The sequence below is a fragment of the Phodopus roborovskii genome, unplaced genomic scaffold (assembly GCF_943737965.1).
Source record: "Phodopus roborovskii unplaced genomic scaffold, PHOROB, whole genome shotgun sequence".
Lineage (NCBI taxonomy): Eukaryota > Metazoa > Chordata > Mammalia > Rodentia > Cricetidae > Phodopus > Phodopus roborovskii.
In genome coordinates this window covers 3,883,482-3,906,152 of record NW_026126636.1, presented here as the reverse complement: position 1 = coordinate 3,906,152, position 22,671 = coordinate 3,883,482, and the positions used below count along the sequence as shown (strand labels likewise).

General features: G+C 44.9%; 1 protein-coding gene across 1 annotated transcript in view; it reads right to left on the bottom strand.

Moving 5' to 3' along the window:
• Window positions 1-18,484, bottom strand: part of Garre1 (granule associated Rac and RHOG effector 1) — a 42,821-nt gene extending 24,337 nt beyond the window's left edge. Inside the window, exons 1-2 of the mRNA XM_051207259.1 lie at window positions 17,932-18,484; window positions 2,857-3,057 (exon numbers count right to left, since the gene is read on the bottom strand). Of these exons, the coding sequence (XP_051063216.1) occupies window positions 2,857-3,057; window positions 17,932-18,426 (696 nt within the window). The 5' untranslated portion in view covers window positions 18,427-18,484. The remainder of the gene's footprint in view (window positions 1-2,856; window positions 3,058-17,931) is intronic.
• Between the last annotated feature and the right edge of the window lie 4,187 nt (window positions 18,485-22,671).

The following is a 22,671-nucleotide window of genomic DNA, read 5'->3' as shown; positions in this document are numbered from 1 at the left end:
AGAGTGGGAAAGAGGGAAGAAGGGAGGGAGAGAGATTGATTTTATAAAGATGTCTTTCTTTTTTTGTTTTTGTTTTTTTGAGACAAGTTTTCTGTCAGGCTGGCCTCCAACTCACAGAGATCTGCCTGCCTCTGCCTCCCAAGCACCAGGATCAAGTGCATGCACCACCAATGCCTGGCTGGCTAAGATTTCGTGTGTGTGTGTGTGTGTGTGTGTGTGTGTGTGTGTGTGCGTGCGCTTACATGCATGTGTGTATCTACACTCGTGAAAGTTGGGCAATCGGGCCTGATGGCAAGTACCTTCACCTACTGAGCCACTTTGCCAGCCCAATGATTTGTTTCTATTAAAGCTTAGGTTCTAGGTGTAGAAAAGGACTAGAGCAGTGGTTCTCAATCTTCCTAATGCTTCGACCCTTTCATACAACTCCTCATGTTGTGGTGACCTCTAGCCATAAAATTATTTTCATTGCTACTTCATAACTGTAATTTTGCTACTGCTAAAGATTGCAATGTAAATATCTGTGTTTTTCAATGGTGACCCTGTGAAAGGCTCCCAAATGGGTCATGACCACATGCTGAGAACCACTGGACTAGAGATTGCCATGGTAGAGTGGCCAGAGAAGGAATTGTATAGTAGGCAGGAATCCCATGAAAGGCTTGGACATAGCCTGTTCCCACTTCTACAGCAGGTCCTCAGCAATGAGGTGGTGTGGGAACCAGAAGTCCCCAGAGGAGAATTCTCACTGTACACTGTCATGTCCCCTCCCCCATATCTGATCACCATGCCATTCCATCAGGCTTCTCTATCCACTGGAGAAGCTGTTCTGGGAAGCAACTGATCTTTAAAAAATGAAAGACTTCATGTGTCAAATTAAATGGAAAATGGCTCAAATCACATGCAAAGCAACTGGTAAATGAGGCTGTAAGCTATTAGAGCAAGCATTTTTTTTCTATTTATTTTTCTGAAGTTTTATAGTTGGAATACACATTAACAGGCTTCACTACTACACTATTTCTAATTCACCCCTCTATCACTGTCCTCTCCTGCTGACACCCCTGCCTGCATCCCTAAGGCTGGGCCCCATTTCGCTTTTATGCCCCATGTATTATGTGACCTCCTTCTTTCTTCCTGCCCAAGACCTCTTCCTTCCGTATCATGGCCCCTTTCATCACACACACACACACTATATATATATATATATATATATATATATATATATATATATACACACACACACACACACACACACACACACACACATCTACAGAGATTTAAATCATGTTCTTACTTTAAAAATCATTTTTACAGAGCTGGGAGGTTTGGCACACATTTTTAACCCCAGTGCATGGGAGGCAGAAGCAGGCAGATCTCTGAGAGTTCAAGACCACCCTGGTCTACAGAGTAAGTTCTAGGACAGGCAGGGTTGTTACACAGAGAAACCCTGTCTCAAAAAAAAAAAAAAAAAAAAAAAAAAAAAAAAAAAAAGGATCTTTTTAATTTATTTGTATGTTTGAAAGGATGCACTTGGAGAAGGTAGAGGCAGCACCAGGTATCTTCCTCTATCGCTCATTCACTGTCATATTCCTTGACAGAAAAGTACCTCCCTGATCCCTGAATATCATTTTGGGTTTTTAAGGATGTTGTTGGCTATGCTGACAGTCAGCAAACTCCAATGATGCCCCTGTCTCCACCCCACTCAGAGCTGGGGTTAGAGGTATGTCTGGGACCATGCCTGGCTTCTTACATGAGCACTAGAATCCAAACTCCAGTCCTCATGGTTGTAGAACAAAAATTGCAAAGATTCCAAACACTTCTCAGAGAACAAGACAGCTACAGAAGCAGCTCAAGTTTGTAATCCCAGCAGCTGGAAGGCCAAGGCAGAACTGCCATGAGTTAGAGACCAGTCTGAGCTGCAAAGTAAGAATTCATCTCAAAAGACAGCAACAGGCTAGAGAGATGGCTCCAGGATTAAAAGTGTGTACTGCCCTTGCAGAGGACCTGAATTTAGTTCTTAGCATTCTACACTAAACAGTTTCAGGGGATCTGATGATCCTTCTGGTCCCCATAGGCACCTACATGCACATATCTGCCTTGATAACTAAAAATAAATCTTTAAAGTAAAAGCAACAGCTGGGCAGTGGTGGCACACACCTTTATTCCCAGCATTCAAAGGCAGAGGCAGGTGCATATCTAAGTTCAAGGCCAGCCTGGTCTACAGGACATCCAGAGACAGAGAAACTATGTCTCAAAAAAAAAGAAAAATACATAAACAAAGATAAAATAACAAGAACAATAACACAAAACACCCCAACAGGGATGAAGATATAATTCCGTTTGTAGAGTGCTTACCTAGCATGCATGAAGTTCTGGGTTCCACCCCCGGCACCACATAAACCAGCTGTGGTGGCACATTCCTGAAACCCTATTGTCTCTGAGGTTCATCTTGCCAGGCAGTGCTGTTGCCCAGCCTACCTGGCTGCCTACAGAGCTAGGTGCAGCCCTCTCTCCTGGCTCACCTCTTTGGAGTTTCCTGTACCATTCCCACTAAGAAGTAGGGCCCTCCCTCTTGCTCTGACAACTCCCACCCCTGCCCCCTCTGTGCCCCGCCTTCTGAGTCTTTGTAAGTATCATTTCAGTGCCTGGCACGGGCCTCATATAGACATTTTTCCCCCAATTTTTTTGAGACAGGGTTTCTCTGTCTCTCGCACCACCACTGGCTCAAAGTAGACACTCTTAAAGACATTTGCTGTCACAAGCATAAGCAAGACAGTGATGTTTATAACTCGGCGTGTAAACCAAGTGGCTCTTCTGCAGTCTCTCCCACTAGAAGCCGGCCAGGCCCCCTGCGTCAGTTACCTCGGCAGCCCCCCTCCAGGACCGCACAGCTTCCTCCAGTTCGGGTGTGTGGCCCACACCAGACAGGCTGCTGCTGTTCTTTTTTTCTGGCACAACTACCTCCGCAAAGCAAGAGTGAGCCACCGGCTGGACTTTCTGCAGGGCGTGAGTCAAAAACTGGAAATGGACTTGCACCACCGTCAAGAAACACCGCCCCAGCACCTGTGGAAACAAGAGAGCCAGGGGATTTTAGGTTGTGGGTTACTCACGGATTGGTGCAATAAATTCCCAACTGTTGACATATTTGGAATCATAAAAGCATGCCCTGCTAAAAAAGTCCCCCTGCCTCTTGGGCCTTGGTACTAGAGGTTTAGAAGGCAAAACACTTCAAAGTAAGCAGCAAGGCGCAGGCACAAATGGGTCTTCCAACCTCGGACACCCGTCCTTCCTCACTTCCGTCTAGACTCTATGAACTTCTGCTGGGTCAGAGTCATCCATAATCTCAATCATGGCCATGGCGTGTTCAGAACGCAAAGGAAAACTCATGGAATGTGATTAAAAATCTGAAGAGTTGGTCTGATGAGAAGAAGACATTCCACTGGAAATGGAACCCAACAATACTAATTGTTTCGGTGCTGTGCTAATACTATTTTGAACAAAGTTGTCTGTCGTGTTCATAGTCTTAAAAAACAAAGCCGACACATACCAGTCTTCCAGGAAGTCAGCAAAACACAGGAGACACTTCCATCAGCAGATCAGAGAACACTAACCCTACACACTCAGAGGTTGGGTGAATGGTTAATAATTCAAATAGCCCTGACTGTCCTGAAACTCACTACGTAGTACAAGCTGCCTTCAAAACTCACAGAGATCCGCCTGCCTCTGCTTCTCAAGTGCTGGGAATCCAGGCTTCTGCCACCATATCCAGCTGGAAAATCATTGTTTTCAAACAATAAATCTGATGGTGGTGATGCATTTGGGTAATTTTAGCACTTGGGAGGCTTAAGAAGCATCATGAGTTCAAGGCAGCCTGGTCTACAAAGAGTTAGAAGGCAGCTTGGCTGCAAAGTAAGCCCCTGCTTTAAAACAACAACAATAATATGCTATGGAATATTTTGATTGCACGCAGACACTTCCCAACTGCCAATAAAGTTAAACCTTGAATCAGAGGGCGGAGTCAACATTTAGTTGGCCAGAATTAGCCATAGAGTTTTTGGCCAACCCAGATTAGGATACAGAGACACAAGAAGGAATAGGGAGGGGTCAGAGAGATTTGAGGCAGGGTAAGAGAGAGGCAGGGTAAGCTGATCGGTTCTCCATTGCTCTTTGGATCTATCAGGTTCTTACTCCAATATCTGACTCCCAAGTTTATTTAATAATAGAATAATATAATACTCACTTCATCTGGCACTTCAAAAATAGAAGCAAAACCCTATGTTAATAGACAAGTGTTCCAAATCCTTAGCCTTATGGGCATTTTAAGTCATGAAAGAGCATTTGCATGGGATCAGGGCAGCCGCCCTTTTTCTCACTGCCTGCACACTGTTTCCTTTCCTTTATGGTCTGGTGGTACTTAAAGAGCTGACTCCCTCACAAGGACCTTTACCTTCACTCGGATGCCTTCTGGCTTCCGAGGGCACTGCACGCACATTCAAACAGATTAATTAAATAAAAATAATTTCAAGGGGCTGGAGAGATGGCTCAGAGGTTAAGAGCACTGACTGCTCTTCCAGAGGTCCTGAGTTCAATTCCCAGCAACCACATGATGGTGCACAACCATCTGTAATGAGATCTGGTGTCCTCTTCTGGCCTCTGGCCTGCAGGCATGCATACAGACAGAACATGGTGTAAATAATAAATAAATAAATAAATAAATCTTTTTAAGAAAGAGAGAGAATGGGAGGGAGAGAGGGGGGAGGGAGGGAGGAAAGGAGAGGGAGGAAGGGAGGAAAGGAAGGATAAAGAAAATGTGTTTAAAAAAAAAATTTTTTTTTTCAAAGAATTAGTTCCAGGGCCTCAAATAGAACAAGCACTTTAAGACAAGGTCTCACTAAAAAGCCAAGGCTGGTTTTGAACTCACAATGCTCCTGCCTCAGCCTAAGTCTCTTGAATATCAGGAGTGCACAATTCCCAGTCTGGTTTGTTTTGTTTTTGTTTTTTTGTTTTGTTTTTAATTGACCACAGCTGTGATATGTTTGTTAGGATTTCCCATGTTTCTCTTTATAAAGCAGAGGGAGAAACTGCCAGCTGCAAAGATACTGAGGTTGGAGAGCTGCAAGTTCAAGGCCAGTCTGGGCAATGTGAGACGCCCCCATCTCCAAATACAGAAAAGTCCAACTGTGTGTACTGTTTTCTACAAAGCTCAGAGTCCCCTTGCTCTAACCCCATCTCATCCTTTGGATGAGAAGATTCAGACACATTAGTCAGCAGCCCTTCCCCACAAAGCCATCCAGCCTCACACACACACATCAGAACTATTTTGCAGAAGAATAGCTGAGGTGGGCCAGCTCCCAATATAACATCTATTCCCTCTGAATGACTGTCCCCCTGTGGAAGTCACCAGAGCAAACAAGCCAATGAAAACTCTCATCCAAAACTAAAGCAAACATCCAAACAAAAAGCTCACACCGGAGTGTCAGCCCTCTGGAGCGAACAGCTAAATGGCCGCTGAGCTCCCCGCAAACGGCCCGGGTTCCCACTGCCCTTTTCTCAAAGCTCCTCCCCATTAAGGCTGTGTCTCTGAAGGGCAGCAGAGGGACGACACAGAGGTAGCAGACCCAAGAGCCCAGCTGGAGACACCGGACATGGATGACATGGATATGCATCACATGTGCTCAGTCTACACTACACATTTCATATGGTTCTATCTCATTCCCATCAAGTCATCTTCATTTCACAGATGGGAAGACTGAGGCTCTAGTTATGAAATTAGGTTATCAAGGTTACGACACTAAATGGATGGGGCAGAGTGGCCTCTTCGTTCAGAGTTCAGTGTCTAAGCTTCTAGCCAGTGTGCCCGCTGCCTCCAACACTCTCAACATTCAACCAGAAGAGGTTGGCAGCACTGAGACCAGGCTCACAACAGGATTCAGTCGGAACCATGGCTGAGGGCACCTGGGGAGGGTCGGGGCTGACCCCTCCAGAACACTTTTTCTCCTCTTCCTTGGCTTCTTGGCAGGCTACAAGAGGAGGGAAGGGAGGGGAGGGGAAGATGCCACCATGCTCTGGGGTCACATCCTCACAGCTTCTGACCAATGAAATCGACCTGCCCTTTCTAAAAACAGGTAACATGTAAATGCCTACTATGTACCGAGCTAAAAAAGCCGTGAGGGCACACAGGAAGGAGACTGAGAAAGCCCGTGTCATGAGGGTTCCATACTAACGGGGCTGAGAGAGACAACAAAGCCATAAATAGGCACGAGGGCAGGTGCAGCTGGGGAATGAAACTGCCAGGCAGGCGCTGAGGGAAAGGCTCTCTGAGGTTAGAGCCAAGGAAGAAAGCTACAGCTCCCACTCAGAAAGGAATACCCTGAGAAACGGCAGTGAAGCCTGCTGTGTGACTCACAGGCGTGGGGCTGGGGTGGGTCCCGCTGCCGCAGATGCACAGGGGGAGGAGATGCCAGCCTGTCAGTCAGTCTGCTGTCTCAGCTGCTTATTATGTGCCTGACCTGAGAGGAGTCATTTAATCTACAGCTCTTCTAACGCACGACTTCCTCCTTCCCACGATGTGGAAAGCATCGACCCAATTATGATTGTAGCAAAATACACATTGTAAATAATTAATTAAAGGCCAACCCAACCCTAATCCTTGGAAACTGATTCCGGTGACCACTTATTCTAAAATGTCACCTCGAGTAAGACACATAAACGTCACCTTCTGAGAGGACAGGGCTCCTGTCTCTGCCCACCCTTTCTCTTCATCCCACTGGCCCAGTCCCCAAACCCATGACAGACCTCCTCCTCCCTGACTCAGGGACGTTCCTGGGGAGACTGTCCTCACACAGGTTTGGAAGAGTGGGTGTCCCAGGGACACAGCCAGCTCTCGGTTCACAAAAAGAAATCAGAGAATGGGTGAGTAGAACAGGCAAGGACAGGCACATTTAAAACAGCACCGAAGCTTCACCCACCGCTGCCACCCTAACCCACCCCAGCAGCACCGCTCATGCAAAGGACCCTGTGGAGTGTACGCCATGTGCCCATTTTATGGATGACAAAAACAGGCTTAGAAAGAAACTTCCAGGGCTGGAGAGATGCACGGGCTGCTCTTTCAGAGGACCAGGGTTCAATTCCTAGCAACCACATGGCAGCTCACAACTGTCTACACCTCCAGTTCCAGGGAATCCAACACCTTTACACAAACATACGTGAAGGCAAAACACTGGTGTATAAAATAAATAAATAAATAAATGTGCTTAATGTCAGTAGGTTAATTGAGGATTTGAAACCAGGTCTGTCTCACTCCAAAAGATATTTCTAACCACCAGGCTTCCCTGTCTAGCTATGATAAGATCTGGGATGTAAAAACAATAGTGGGTAGCTACTAAAGAGGAGATTCTGGAAAGCAGGTAATTATCAGGGATCTACTGAAACAGAACCCTGTGTACTGGCAATTCCTGATGGCCAAAAAGGGTCTATTATAAGCCAGGTACCACGGTACATGCCTGTAATCCTAGCTAGCACTCAGGAGGCTAAGTCAAGAGGTCCACAAATTCAAAGTCCACTCAAAACAGAACACCAGAGCACAGTATCTCCTAACCATGCTGTAGTCATGGGTATAACCAGAGTGCCTATTCTTCTTGATGTATTTATTTGTTATTAATATTTTATTTATTTTTATTTGTGTTTGCCTACATATATATCTGAGCACCATGGGCAAGCCTAATGTCTGAAAGGCCAGAAGAGGGTACCGGATTTCCTGGGAACTGAAATTACAAACCGTCTGAACTACCATAGAGGTGCTGGGAACTGAATTCAGGTCTTCTCCAAGAGCAGCCATCTCTCCACTCCATTTGAATGTTTCTCCGGCCAGCAAGTCATCTAGTCCAGGCTGGCCTCACAGGTGCAGCCAAGAGTCACCTGGCATTGAGACTACAGGCCTGGGCCACCATGTCCTGTTTCCTCTCATAAATTTTATATCTCAAGCAGATTACAAAGGGTTCTAATTTAAGGCCATCCTGTTTGAGAACTATGAGACATCCTTTCTATACCAGCATGATTGTTGTGGGTCAATCTACATGTAAACTCTGCCTTTTAGAGTGTTTGGAAACTCTGTTAGCTATTCCTGTTAAGGTCCAGCCCAACGCAGCCCTTACTACCTGCAGGTGAATGGAACTAAGCCAGCCTCTTCTCCCAAAACAGCCTACACTTTTTTGTTTCATATTAACACTTAACAGTTCATCTTTCTCAAGTCATTCTGTACCTTATTTCTGGTCCGATTAAAAGTCTCTAGAGAGGAAGTTGCCAGATTGGCTGCTCTCGGCCCTCCCCTCCCCTCATTCCTCTTCCAGATTAGGTAAGAAGGAGGGGTTCCATATGAGAGAGAGGGAGAGACAGAGAGAGAGAGAGAGGAGAGAGAGAGGCACACAGACAGACAGACAGACAGACAGACAGACAGACAGAGAGACAGAGAGGGAGAGAGAGAGAGAGAAGTCCAGTGCAGTGGAGGATGCCTAAAAGCTAAACTGAAAACCATCCAGCTTTAAGACATTTTCCATTTGCATTACAGTACTTCTCATACCTAGCACCACAGCCTTTTCATATGTCTGGTCTACCCGGCCGGAGCACTTTCTGTCCTTAACCATCTCTGCAGGCTGGCAGCTACTTCCTCTGCTTTTTATCAGAAGGGTAGCTGGTACAGTGCAAAAGGGACCTGATCAAGGCTCCTACAGTCAGGAAGTGTTCATAGGGGTCCCTCCACATCCAGCTACTTGTACTTTCCTGGTTCTGAACATTGTACCATTAGTGTGGTACAGGAAGCCTGGTCTCATGAAGGGATGTACTCTGTGTGTACACAATGGCCTGAGGCACTGGAGAAAGACCAGATACACAAGGACACTTAACCCCTGTGTGTGCTGATTCTAAGACTGATTTTTGGGGGTGCTGGGTCCAACACTGGGCTACACCCCCAGCCAAGTCCAGAAAGATTTCAGACAATTATTTTACAGATGATCTGATTTTAAAAATAAGAGAGGTTGCAAGAACATGACATTATTTTCCAGCCATTAGTGTGCACACCTTTAATCCCAGCACTCTGTAAGTTCAAAGCCAGCCTGGTCTACAGAACAAGTTCCAGGACAGGCTCCAAAACAATACAGAGAAACCCTGTCTCGAAAAAACAAACAAACAAAAAAGAACATGACATTATTCAATCATGAAATCTAAACTTATCAGCAGCCATAAGCATTAATTCAAGAAAGCTAGCCTTACTAAAATTATACTCTCCAAACTCTATATTTCTAAGTGTTTACTGTTTTTCCATGAAATCCCTTAGGGGTTTTTTGTTTTTTTTTTTTTCCTTTCTCTCTTTCTTTCCTTCCCTTTCCCTCCCTCCCTTCCCCCCTCCTTTCAGAGTCTCCTGTGTAGCCTAGGCTGGCCTGTAGCTCACCATCCTCCTCCCTCAGTCTCCTGAGTGTTGGGAACGCAGGTGTGCAGTACCATGTCTGACTTCCCTGGGTTTCCTAATCTACTCAGTAATAGCCTGGGCTAGTAGAAGACCAATTTACACGCACTAGCCCCACCAAGAAATATGATCACTTATGAGGTCCTCTGCACTCCTATCATGCATTTTTCATACTTTCCTCCATTTTTCATACTTGGAAGATGTGCAAGCAGACACAAAGCAAAGCAGAGAACATCACGCATGCTCGTCAAAAGGCTTCCATCTTGCACTGGGCCACGTTATTTTCATCCATTTCACCCCTTGCCCTCAAGACCTTTATGTTTTAAAGTAAAATCCAGTCAACCAAGAGCCAATACATGTCCACAGTTAACTCACATCAACTTTTTCTTTTTTCATGACAAGAGTTTCTCTGTGTAGCTTTGACTATTCTAGACTTGCTCTGTAAACCAAGCTGGCCTCACAGAGATCCTCCTGCCTCTGCCTCCCAGGGCTGGGATTGAAAGTGTGCACCACCACCCCAGCCAACTCAAAGGAACGTAACCAATGTCTGAGTCTTGATCCAAAAAGTATCGTCTTGTCACTGTAACTCTCTTAAATCTAGAGAGGTACCCTGTGCCTGTTTTCATGTAACTGACCTGGACGAGCCACATGGCTGGCCACACAACACTCCACTGTCTGTCAGACTACTTTCTTGTGGTACAGTGTGTAACTCAACGCGCTGCATATGCGCCATATTGCCTACGGACTCAAAGTTCACTCTAGAAGCTTGATTAGAATTCTTCAGAGGTTTCCCTGGTCTTTGTATGTTTTCTAACAAGAGGAGAAGTTTTCTAACAAGATTATATGATGAGGGGACTAAAGTGTAACTCAGCAGTAAAATACACTGCTGAGTGTACTTATCAATTAAACCCATCTGGCCCTGGATTTGATCTCAGCACCAAAGAAACAGTAAATACATAAAATAAAAATAAAAAACTGACCTGTGCAGTTTTTCCTGTATGGCACCGGAAAGCATCATCTGCCTTGACTCTGGTGACACAGACCACTGACACTGATCACCGGGATTTGGGTATAGAAGGCCTAATCCCTCGTTTATGCAACTCCCTGGCAACCTTTCCCCAAACAGCTTCATTCTCTATTACTGGCCACTGTTAGAGTAACTGGATTCCTCATGGTCAACAAAATGACTTTTCTAATGATGTGATCCCTTCCACGCAGAAGGGTGTGGAAGTTTCTTTAACCCAACCAAGCTACTCGGTTATTAGTTAAATAACACACTAGAAAAGCAAAATTCTGCTTAATTCCTTACTTTCTTCTTTTTATTTATTACTGTTACTGTTCTTTTGTTTTGTTTTGTTTTGTTTTGAGACAGGCCTTACTTTGTGCTGGGACTTGCTATGAAGGTGAGGCTGGACTCGAACTCACAGAGACTGTCCTGACTCTGATTCCTAAATGCTGAGATTAAATGTGTGAGCCACCAGGACTGGCCTCTTTTTGCCTTTTAATTAGCATTCTCAGAGTTGATTTGTATTAACTGCAGAAAACTAGGAAAGTGAAAAGGGACCATTGTAGAAGTGAGGGGAAAGAGCGACAGAGAAAAGAATAAGCAGGGTACAAGTGATCTGAAGGGAGAAATAGGGAAAAGGGCAGGGGCTTTAGTCAGGGAGGAAGGAGGTAAATACACAAGGAAGGAGCAGAGTAATATAACATCTCAAAGTCATAAGGAATCACACCAATTAACTATCTATCTAAACTATCTATGCTACATATAAGTCGGTGCATACATCATATACATACATAGTTTAAATGGGATGTTCCTATCTGGGATTTCAATGCTCCCCATGAGAATCATAGACTACCTAACAAACCCCCAACACCAGGCATAAGAAGGCCTCTTTCCAGTTGGTCAGGGATGCCTAACACTCTCAAAACATACAGGCTTGCTATTTCCCTTGACTGTCCCCAAAGTGGAAGGTAAGTCTCTATTGCTGAAGACACCATATACCTTGGACACAGAGGCCAGAAGACCCAGATCTGTCCTGAACCCCTCCTTCCTGAGGACTAGCTCTCACTGCACCAAAACATACTATGCAAGCTTCCAAAGGAGGGAGTTAACCAACAGTTCTACCCATCTATGATGTCTATGAACCAGCATGGCCAGCATGGCACAATAACCCTAACAGTGCAATAGTGGCAAGCATATTTAGACAGCAACCAACAGTTCTCTAATTAAACTCAAGGCCTATTCAACAAAGGGGAAATTATTTCTGGCACTAGAAACTTAGCCAATTACCCAGGGCTGGTGAAGTCATGTTATCTTAGAGGAGAACCTACAACCACCTTTTACTAAGCCAGTATAATCACTATGTTCTAAATGTTTGTTCTTATAGCCATAGATAAGCATAGTCCTCGGCCTTCATCAAGGAAACTTCTCTTTTTGACAGGAGGCCATTACAGAAAACCATAACCATCAAAATGCAAAATTGCAGAAGCTCCTACAGCTACGGTCCAGGGATCATCCAGATGGCAGGGTAGAAGGCCCGAGGGAGAGGGAGACTGCTGAGACTGTGTCCTTGCAAATGTCAGTGCTACACCATAAAGCCTCACCAGCATGGCTTAACAAGACCCGAACAAGAACACCACCGGTAGATATACTAATGTTCTCTGTGGTTTTAGAGGCTGTCCTGGAACTCACTCTGTAGACCAAGCTGGTCTCATCAAACTCAGAGATCTGCCTGTCTCTGCCTCCCAAGTGCTAGGAGTAAAGGCGTGTGCCACCACAGCCTGGCTCTACATCTTGATCTACAGGAAACAGAAGCAACTGTTACACTGGCCACAGCTTGAGTACAGCAGACCTCAAAGCCCACCCCCACAGTGACACACTTCCTCCAACAAGACCACACCTCCTAATAGTGCCACTCCCTATGGGGGCCATTTTCTTTCAAACCACCACAGCTACACGTTTATTTTCGGTCTTATTATATGCCCACTGGCCTAGATTTCACTATTGTAGACCAGGCTAGACTGCAGTCAAATGTTCTACCGTCCAAGTACTAACCAGGCCCAACCCTGTTTAGCTTCTGAGATTAGGTGAGTTCAGGGTGTGTGGCTGCAGACAAGGCTAGTCCGGAACTCACAAATATCCACCTGCCCCTGACTCCTGAGTACTGGAACTAAAAGTATGTGCCATCATGCCCAACCCCATATAAGTCTTTTATGACATCAACTCCGTTTTCTGATTAACTAACAATTTAGATTTTCATCTGGCTTTGGCATATATAGCAGGACATAGTATAATCTGCTATGGAAGGGTTACTAGTCAAAACTAGGCATGGTAGGTAGCACGTACTTTTAATCTCAGCACTCAGGGGACAGAGGCAAGCAGGTCTGTAAATTCAAGGCTAGTCTCATTGACATAGTGAGTTCCGAGCAGCCAAGGCTACACAGAGAAATCTTTCCTCCAAAAGAATAAAAAGTAAAAAGATCTGCTAGTCAAACAAAGACATAACAATGAATTTTTACCTTTAGGGGGGGAAAGCAACAGCCTGAGCATACCTAAATCCATGAAGGTTAATGAAAATCACATCTTTAAACAACTTCTAATATTTTCTATTACTATTGTTGTACAGTATTTTTGGCTCATACCTATGCAAAACAAATGGTAACATACCTGAACTCAGGCCCTTAAGAGTGAGTCGGTACAGAAGTTACTTCAAACACATTCATGAGGAATTACAGGACGCCAAGGGAGCCTGTCAGCATGTCAAACTAAAAGCCGGGCTCATTCAATGAGGTAAAGGTGTGATTTCATGTCTTCCTCTCAGACTTGAGAAGCCAGTAAAAAAAAAAAAAAAAAAAAAAAAAAATGCACCATCCCCTCCAAGTGTATGCATCCTGCGAGCCCCGTAGCCATCCTGGCTTTCTGGACTGTTTACACAGCACCTGCCCAGGAACCTGGTCCTCAAGACACTGAGGACCCAAAGTGAAACTGGGTCCCTACAGCTGGCACAGTAGGATGAACACCAGTGAGTGAGCAGCATCTGCTCACTACACAGGGACGGAGAAGCTCATCCCTCTGCCCTCCTTTCCTATCCCTCTGAGCACTCACCTCACCCTGCCCATCTCTGGCCTCTCTAAGAGAAAAAGAGCAGCACTTTCTACCTTTCTAACTATCCACTGGATTATGAAATGACTCAGAAACTAAAGGTGCTTCCTTCACTTGCTTGCAAGCCTGACAACATGAGTTGAATCCCTGGGATTCACAAGCAGGAGATAAACAACTCGCAGCGGCCCACACATGGGCATACATACACGAATAAAAAGCCCCACCCTTCTGTTCGCTCTGTTTCAACCACAGGAGGGGCCTCCCTGCTCTTCCAACACTCTAGGCTGACCCCTGTCTCAGAGGCTCTGCGCCAGCTGCTCCCTCTGCCTCGTCACCTTCCACGCTTCACTCACACGAAACTCTCAGTGAAGCTCCTTCCAACCCCTTCTAAGAGCACAACCATTCACTAGCTACAGAAGGGAGAAGTTCCTGACTTTTCACTGCTACGTCCCATGACTGCAACAGCATCTGATATCAATAAAGTGTGTAATTGACACATGCAGAATTACTGTGCAAATCACAAGTAAATGTGATTTACTATTATGTAACTTCCTAATACATACAGACCTGTAACACAGGATCACCAGTATAAACTACAGGATTAACTACAAATGATTCAATACTGATTCCAAATCGGAGAGACATCAACCAACTCAATTTATCCAGCTTGGCATTTTTAAAGAACACTGAAATTAACACAATTACAAAAAAAAAAAAACCCTCAAGTGGACTTTCCTAGGACCCTAGAGGTCCAGTGGAGTCCACTCCTTAAAAGGAAGCTCAGGTGGACCATCAAAGCTTGGCACAACTAACAAGTTCAATATGGGAAAAGGTATTTTTCCTAGATTCGAACTCTGATTTTACTGGCAGCTTTGAGGCTGGGGAAGGGCCCTGACAAGGCTGTCCTGACTACTTACAGGCACGTCCAATGAACGAACACGCTGCCCCCCACTTCTTGTTCTATGCCCCACTCTAAGTGCAAGGAAACACAAAAGTGATTACCAATAAAAGAGGTTTTCTTGAGCTTTTATCCTAAAATAAGTGCTGGCCAGGACCTGTGTTCCCAGCACCAGGGAGGCTGAGACAAGGGATCATCACCTGCACCATAAAGACACCCTGCCTCAAAAATAATGTCAGAGTCCCATCGCTCCAGCACCAGGCAGGTAGTACCCCTTAGAGCACAAGAGGAAAGGCAGCCCAAGACACAACGGGAAAAGGAAGCTCTGCCCGGGTGGGCGGGCGGGCGGGCGGCGAGTGTTCTGCAGCAGTGACCGGCTGCACTGCCACGAGTGTCAATTAGAGGGCGTCATGCCGGTACTTCTCTCTCACCCAGCTTTCACGCGAATGGTGCTCCACTCTTCAGAGGCCTCTCAGCACCTGCCATCCGCGGCAGGAGCAGTCACCCGACGAGACCATCCACTGGGTGCAGTTTTTACAAGTACTAGCTGCTTCTGATCTTCATGAGAACACTGGCAGGGGGTTGGTAATTTACTGTACAGACAGGCAAACTGAGGCTCAAGCTATATGAACACTGAGAAACAGAGCCGTTCGAATGTTTTGACCTCATGCTCATAGCTCACTTCAGAAGCCGGCATGTCAGTGTCACCAGCACTAGTCAACTAGGAAACACCACAGTCACAACTCATGCTCCAAAAGCAATATTCAGGGTAAGGGCACTGGAAGGTATAAATAGGACAGAGCATTCAGTCAGCACCTGCAGCTCCTGGAGCCAGGCTGAGTCACTATCTGTCTATTAAGAACAGATGTGTATGTGTTTGCGCGCATGGTGGTGGTGGGGGAGGACACATCACACTTTGTGAAGCATTTGAATACTTCTAATCAGCTTCCTTTATACACAGCCCTGGCTGCTGCTGTTTGCTGAATAAGAAAGGTGAGTCTAGCTGGCAGTTCTGCACGCTAGAAAGCCAACAGCATGGTACCATCAAGGGCAATGCACTCCTGCAACCCCAGGGAGGAAGCAGGATAAGCAGCAAACAAGAGAAAGGCCTCCCTCTGTGACAACCCACTCTAGATTTCACAACTCAGTCCTTCTAGAGCTACAACTCACGCAAGGAGCGCATTCCTAAAGGCCATATTCCTCCCCACTGTTAATACCTGAGAAATAAACTTTGCTGGGGACAGACTCCTTTTCCCACCATGACTGTTAAAGAGCCTCTTAGGACTTTGATTATAAAACCAGGGGACAGATGGCTAGAGAGATGGCTGCTTTTCCAGAGGTCCTGAGTTCAATTCCCAGCAACCACATGGTAGCTCACGGCCATCCATAATGAGATCTGGTACCCTCTTCTAACCTGCAGATATACATGGAGACAGAATGTTGTATATCTAATAACTAAATAAAATCTTTAATAAATAAATAAAAATAGGGGACGGGGAAGATAGGGAGCAACAAAACACCAACAGGAGAAAAAAACCAAATGCTTAGATTTTTATCTGAGTTTGGTAAACGGTAGAGAACGCCTACTGGCCTAACTACTCTGGTAGTATAAGATTATACTAGATAAGAAAAATGGGCTGGAGAGATGGCTCTGCAGTTACAGATTACTGGCTACTCTTCCAGAGGACCCAGGTTCAATTCCCAGCAACCACATGGAAGTTCATACCTGTCTGTAAATCTAGCTCCAGGGGGTCCAACTCCCTCACACAGACATACATGCAAGCAAAATACCAATGTACATACAGTAATAAATAATCATTAAAAATAAAAACTTTAAGAAAAAAATAACTTTAGAAACAGCCAACACTGCACTAGGGGGAGAGTATAACGCTGGGCTGGTGGGGTGCTCAGTGGGAAAAGGCATTTCCTGCCAACCCTAAACACCTAAGTTCTATTTACAAGGTCCCACACAGTGGAAGGAGAGCATACTCCTCTTACCTCCATAGGTAAGAGCCACAATGAATGTGCCAGCATGAGTGTACACACATACCCATACACTCAAATAAATAAATAAGTAAATGAATGCAATAAAAAGTTCTCAGATATAACGTTATATCTATGGGTCTACATGACAGACCCACTTTAAAACTAATTTATAAGTCAGTTTTTCCACATAGAACAGACCCACAGATTCTAAAACTCATCAACAGAAAGCAGTTTCCAGACTAGTGTTGGAAACAGAAAGCCTGTTTAGTCTATTATGTACCATAGTACATTATTATGTACCATGGTAATAGTCCAACTATCTTAATCAGAATTTCAATGAGGAAAGCCAAGTCAAAATTCTAAACTGCAACAATCAGAAGCATTTCCCAGCCCAGTATGCTATTACATGGTAGCAATCTCAACACTTGGGAGGCTGAGGCAAGAGGACTGTGAGTTCAAGGACACCCTGGGCTAGTGATACAACCTGTTACCAAATCAAAACACAGAGAACAAGACAGGCCTAGTAGCACAGGCCTATAATTCCAGCACTCAGGAGGTAGACAGGAGGACTCCTGCAAGTTGGACAAAGACCACTCTACATAGCGAGTTCCAGGACAACCAGGGTTATATACATTGAGACCCTGTCTCAAAAACAAACAAACAAATAAACAAAAACAATATGTGTAATAACGCTCACCTCAATGACTCGCTAAATTCCTGTGTCTCACGGTTCTCTAACTGTCCAGAATGGGGAGCAAAGGTGTTTGTCCTCCATCATTAGAGACAAAGCCATGTGGGTCTAACTCTGTCTTTTTAGACATCAGAGGTATGACTTGAAGAACCCAGTAGTATAGGTAACATAAAAGGTAAGGCTCAGCCAGGAGTGGTGATGCACGCCTTTAATTCCAGCACTCAGGAGACAGAGGCAGGTGGATCTCTGAGTTCCAGGCCAGTCTTGTCTACAGAGCAAGTTCCAGGACAGCTAGGGCTATACACAGAAACCCTGTCTTGAAAAACAAATAGACAAAAAAAAAAAACACCTCAAAAAATATGGCCCATGACCATACTTACTATTCTAAGCACTTCTGTTTGTGCAGTATTAGGTATTAAGCATAAAGTGCATCCCAATTGAAATTTGTCTCCAGCCTCTCACTAAGTACTCTCAATAGTTTATTAATTGGACATTAGTTTCCAATTTGAAAAAATTAAGGACAAAAATATCAAATACAGACAAATCAACTATGGACCTAAGGCCTCAAACCCCAAACACTAACTTTAGCACTGAGCCCCATCTTTCTAACCCTGCTCTGTGAACTTTTCACCTAGTTGAAATGAAAGCATCAGAACTTGGCAGGCACCAAACTTTTTACAAGAAGATCATACCATCAGAAAGAGGACAAAGGTTATCTATCATTGCTTGCAGTTCAGGGAAACTCGAGGGCCCTCACTGACCTCTGCAATACATTTTCCTATGGGACGGTACTCTACCTCAATGTCCTGGAGACTGAATTCCTTCTGATCTGTGAAGTTCGCAGCCCCAGCACTGAGTTCCATGAGCATCTTGGCGATCTCGGGCTTTATGGCTGAGGTCAATCGGCTGGCAGCCTCCATCACATGCTCCTGTACATCTTTGAGCTGCATGGCAGCCTTTGAGTAGTGTGAGTTCCTAAACACGGTGCTGAAGAGATCTGTGAGGAGCGTGCTAGCACGGCAAAAGACATTGAGGGCGTCCAGGTACTTGGAGATGCCCTGCTGGATGTCAGCAATGGGAGTGGAGTGGGGCATGGCATGGTGGCAGCTGCCTGCAGCGGTCAGACTGCCCAGCGGGGCAGAGGGGGCCGTGGATGCCAGGGGAGAGTTCAGTGCTCGGCCCAGCTCAGGCATTGGGTACTGCTGGTGCTGCTGCACCTTCTGCTTGGACCCGCCAAGCAGGAAGCGCCGCTTGTAGTCCATCTTACTGTCCTGGGCACTGCAGCAATACATGCGGGTGGAGAACTGTCCCCGGGCCACTGGCAGGTCAGGCGGGTGGGGAGCTGTCCCGGGACACAGGCAGGTCAGGCGGGTGGAGAACTGTCCCGGGACACTGGCAGGTCAGGCGGGTGGGGAACTGTCTGGGGACACTGGCAGGTCAGGCGGGTGGGAAACTGTCCCGGGACCACTGGCAGGTCAGGGTTCTGAGTGCTTTTTTCCCAAACTGGAGCTAGGTATAAAAATAGTGGAGCTCTGCAAATCTAAGTTTTAGAAAAGGCATTTCCATGAGGCAGGTGACCATGTGATCTAACATAAAGGTGAAAAAAAAAAAAAATAACAGGCTTATATAATTAACATTTTCAATGTAGGTAGGAATTCTGACAAAAAATAAAAGTGTGTCTGAAATGCTGTGTAACTGTTCAGCATCCTACCCTCAATGAAGATATGCTTGCTGAGGAAAATGTTTGCTTAGAATTACTTTGTAAGAATATTTTGATACTTACATTTACAACAGCAGAAAAATAACTTAACTTTTAAAATGTAATATAATGTATCTTCTATATACCAAAAAATGGCCCTGCGCTGGTCAACAGCATTTAGGCAGAAGGGATTACTTCACAGGAAGTCCTTAAGGAAGAGCACACCTCTGCAGAATTGACAGAACCTGCCTGTCAAATCCATTTACCTGGGAAACTGCTTTTCAGTGCTAAAAATTTCCAAATCTCCTGTAAAGGTTGCTGGAGACAAGTTTTCTTTAAGCATGGCATTGTTATTGTGTGTCTTCTTTCTTTTGTTTGCTGAGGTAGCGGTTTCCTTGCAACATTAATAAGAAGTGCTTCCAGACTAAGTTGGCCTGCAGTTGTGAAGTCTGAAGCAAGAAAGCACAGATGTATTCATAAGGCCTCTAAGTCATTTCCTGTAAGGGGAAAGAAAGAAGATGGAGTCAGGGAGACTGTAAGACCAAGAGCAATTCTGAGCACTTCTGCAAAGCTTTGTCCTCCACTTTAGTGAGCTTCACATCAAGACAGAAGCAGAACAGGGTGACGCTCAATTATGAAAAGGGGAATGTTAAGAAGCTACTCGGGTTGGAGGCTACAGACACGACTCAGCATGCATGGAACACTGTATAAACTAGCTATGATGGCTCACACCTCTAATCCCAACACCCAGGAAGTAGAGGCAGGAGGATAGGAAGGTGGTGGAGGAGCATGCCTTTAATCCCAGCACTCAGGAGCAGAGGCAGGTGGATCTGTGAGCTCAAGGCCAACATGGTCTACAAAGTGAGTTCCAGGACAGCCAGAGATGTTACACAGAAAAACCCGTCTTGGAAAAAAAAAAAAAAATTTAGGTCACATCATCAACTTAGTATGTTCCAGGCCAGCCTAGATTACAAGAGTCTCTGTCTCAAAAGATAATGCAACAAATTAAGTCTGATTTCAGACCAACTAATCAATCTAAAGCTGGTTAATGGTTAACACTTTGAACAAGGCCTGCTCAACATTTGGTATTCCTTTATTTCCTCTGCAAAGGGGTCACAAACCTACAAGAGGACTGGATGAGCTGAACAGTTCCTGACATCCATGGCATCCAGGGCCTGATGGTCCCCAAATCTGAGGATGCTGAAGACATACATACAAACTGGGATAGTATTTTGCATCCCCACCCCCAGCCACATACACTGTAAATGAGCTCTACGAACTCCAAGCATAGTGCTGCCAAGTCTGTAATTCCAACATCTAGGAGGCTGCAGAGAACTGCCTTGAGTTTGAGGCCAGTCTGGGTTAAAGAGGAAGTATCAGATCAACCAGGGCTACATAATCAAAGGGGAGAAATCAAAGCTTCTACATGACTCAGAGTTTCCAGGGCAATGCAAGTGCTGTAAATCTCTCTTTAATGGTAACAAGAAGTATACTGTGTCTTATACAAATCTAATTTTAAAACTCTGCTTTTAGCCAGGCAGTGGTGGCACCTATGTTTAATCCCAGCACTTAGGGGCAGAGACAGGCAGATCTCTGTGAGTCTGAGGCCAGCCTGGTCTTCAGAGAAAGTTCCAGAATAACCAAGGCTACACAAAGAATCCCTGTCTCAACAAACAAAACAAAACAAAAAGAATGGCTGATTCTAGGGCTGAGGACAGCTCAGTTGTTGCCTAAGAGTGCTTGCCTTGCAAGGATGAGGACCTGAGTTCACTCCCCAGAGCCCATGTGAAAGTCCCATGCATGGTAGCTCAAGCTTGTAAAAGGATTCTCAGGGCTTGCTGATCCAGCTAGTCTAGACTAACTGGTGAGCTCCAGCCCAAAGATATGCATAGCCAACCACATCCACACAGACATACACACATAGACATAGAGACACACACATACCCACACATGAATGCACGCACACACACACACTTAAAAAAAGAAGGCTAGGCACATGCCTTTAATCTCAGTGCTCGGAGAGGTGGAGGCAGGAAGATCTATTTGAGTTTAAGACCAGCCTGGTCTACACAGTGTTACAAAACAGCCTGGGCTATATAGAGAGACCTTGTCACAAAAACAAAAAAACAAAAAACAAAAACAAACAAACCAAAAATATGCAAGGAGAAAACCTATTCCCAAAAGTTGTCCTGATTCCACATGCACACACCTGCATGTACACACACATTCTAAATTTTAAATAAGAAGATTCCTATAATGACAAAATGTCACTATTTCAATAGGAAAAGCACTCACATATTCTTATTGACATATAGTAGTCATACACAGTATTCTCACTCAGTGTGACACTTCAATACATGCATACAATAGATAGTAATTAAATCTAATCCTTTCTCCATATTCCTCCTCCAAATATTTTTGTCTTGAGAAATACATAAACAGAAAGAGTGAGATGACTCAGTGAGTAAAGGCATTGCTGTGCAAGCCTGATGACCTGAGTTTGAACCCTGGATCCTACAGTGGAAGAAGAGAACTAACTTCCAAAGATCCCCACGTGTGCTGTGGCATTTGCATGCACACACTCACCACATATACACACAATGATCACATTTTTAAAGTTCATAATAACAAATCTAGGGACTGGAGAGATAGCTTGGCGGCTAAGAGCACTGGCTGTTCTTCCAGAGGTCCTAAATTCAACTCCCAGCAACCACATGGTGGCTCACAATCATCTGTAATGAGATCTGATGCCTTTTTCTGGCCTGCAGGCAAACATTCAGATAGAACACTGCATACATAATAAATAAAACAAATCTTTAAAAATATAACAAATCTAGCCAGTATATGTAAAGTACTAAGAAAATCAACATTTTGCAACTACAATGAAATAGTGGCTCTAGCTTATCAGTCACTGTCTAAATAACAAGATGATAATTTGAAGAGGAAATGTATGATGAAGGACTCAAGCCTGATTATATCCAAGCCCACTGATTAATTCTAGCCTCATAAAAAGTAGGGGGGACTGGAGAGAGAGTTCATCTGTGAGGAGCTTTGGGTTTGGTTCCCAGCACCCACACAACAGCTAACAACCATCTGTAACTTCATTTTCAGGGGATTAGATACCTGTAGGCACCAGGCAGCTCATGGTACAAAGACATGCATGCAGGCAAAACATTCATATACCTAGGACAAATCTAAAAACTTTTAAGTCAGAAATGCTCATCACAAAACAAAATGCACAGTATCTCCCATAAGTGATTTTGTCTGAAATATTCTATCACAATCTAATCAAACCTATCTAGCAAGGACGCATGAAAGATAAACTGCAAACCAGTCTTTTCTGTAACCTTATTGTCTGTTCATAACCACTGACCTTACAGCCTGTGCAAGTTATTCTAACAGCTGTCTCAGAGCAATTTACTAGCTTGGTCCTCAGTTTCATTTTTGTTCTTTTTTACCAACTCTTTATTCTGTGTGTAGTTTTCATAGGGTTTACATGCACTCCTGCCCACTGATACAGTAAAATCAAACTGCACATGACCCATACACAGCCAGCTACTCTCCAGCCTCATCACTCTCTAGCCATGCACCCAGTTCTCACAGAGCACGGAGTGCTTTGCACAGCTGGTGACTCCTCTGGGAAGCTGCTGCCCCCCCACCCCCTACCCTCAGGGCTCCCCACCCCTCAAACTCCAACTGTAGTTCCTGAAACGAGTGCCCCTCCTTCACTGCTCAACCTGTAGAAACCAGGGTCACCTCACCCACAGCGAGGCCAGCACCTGTAATTATCTCACCATTTCATTTGCTTTCATCCACCTCAGCAGCTGGCACGGAGGGA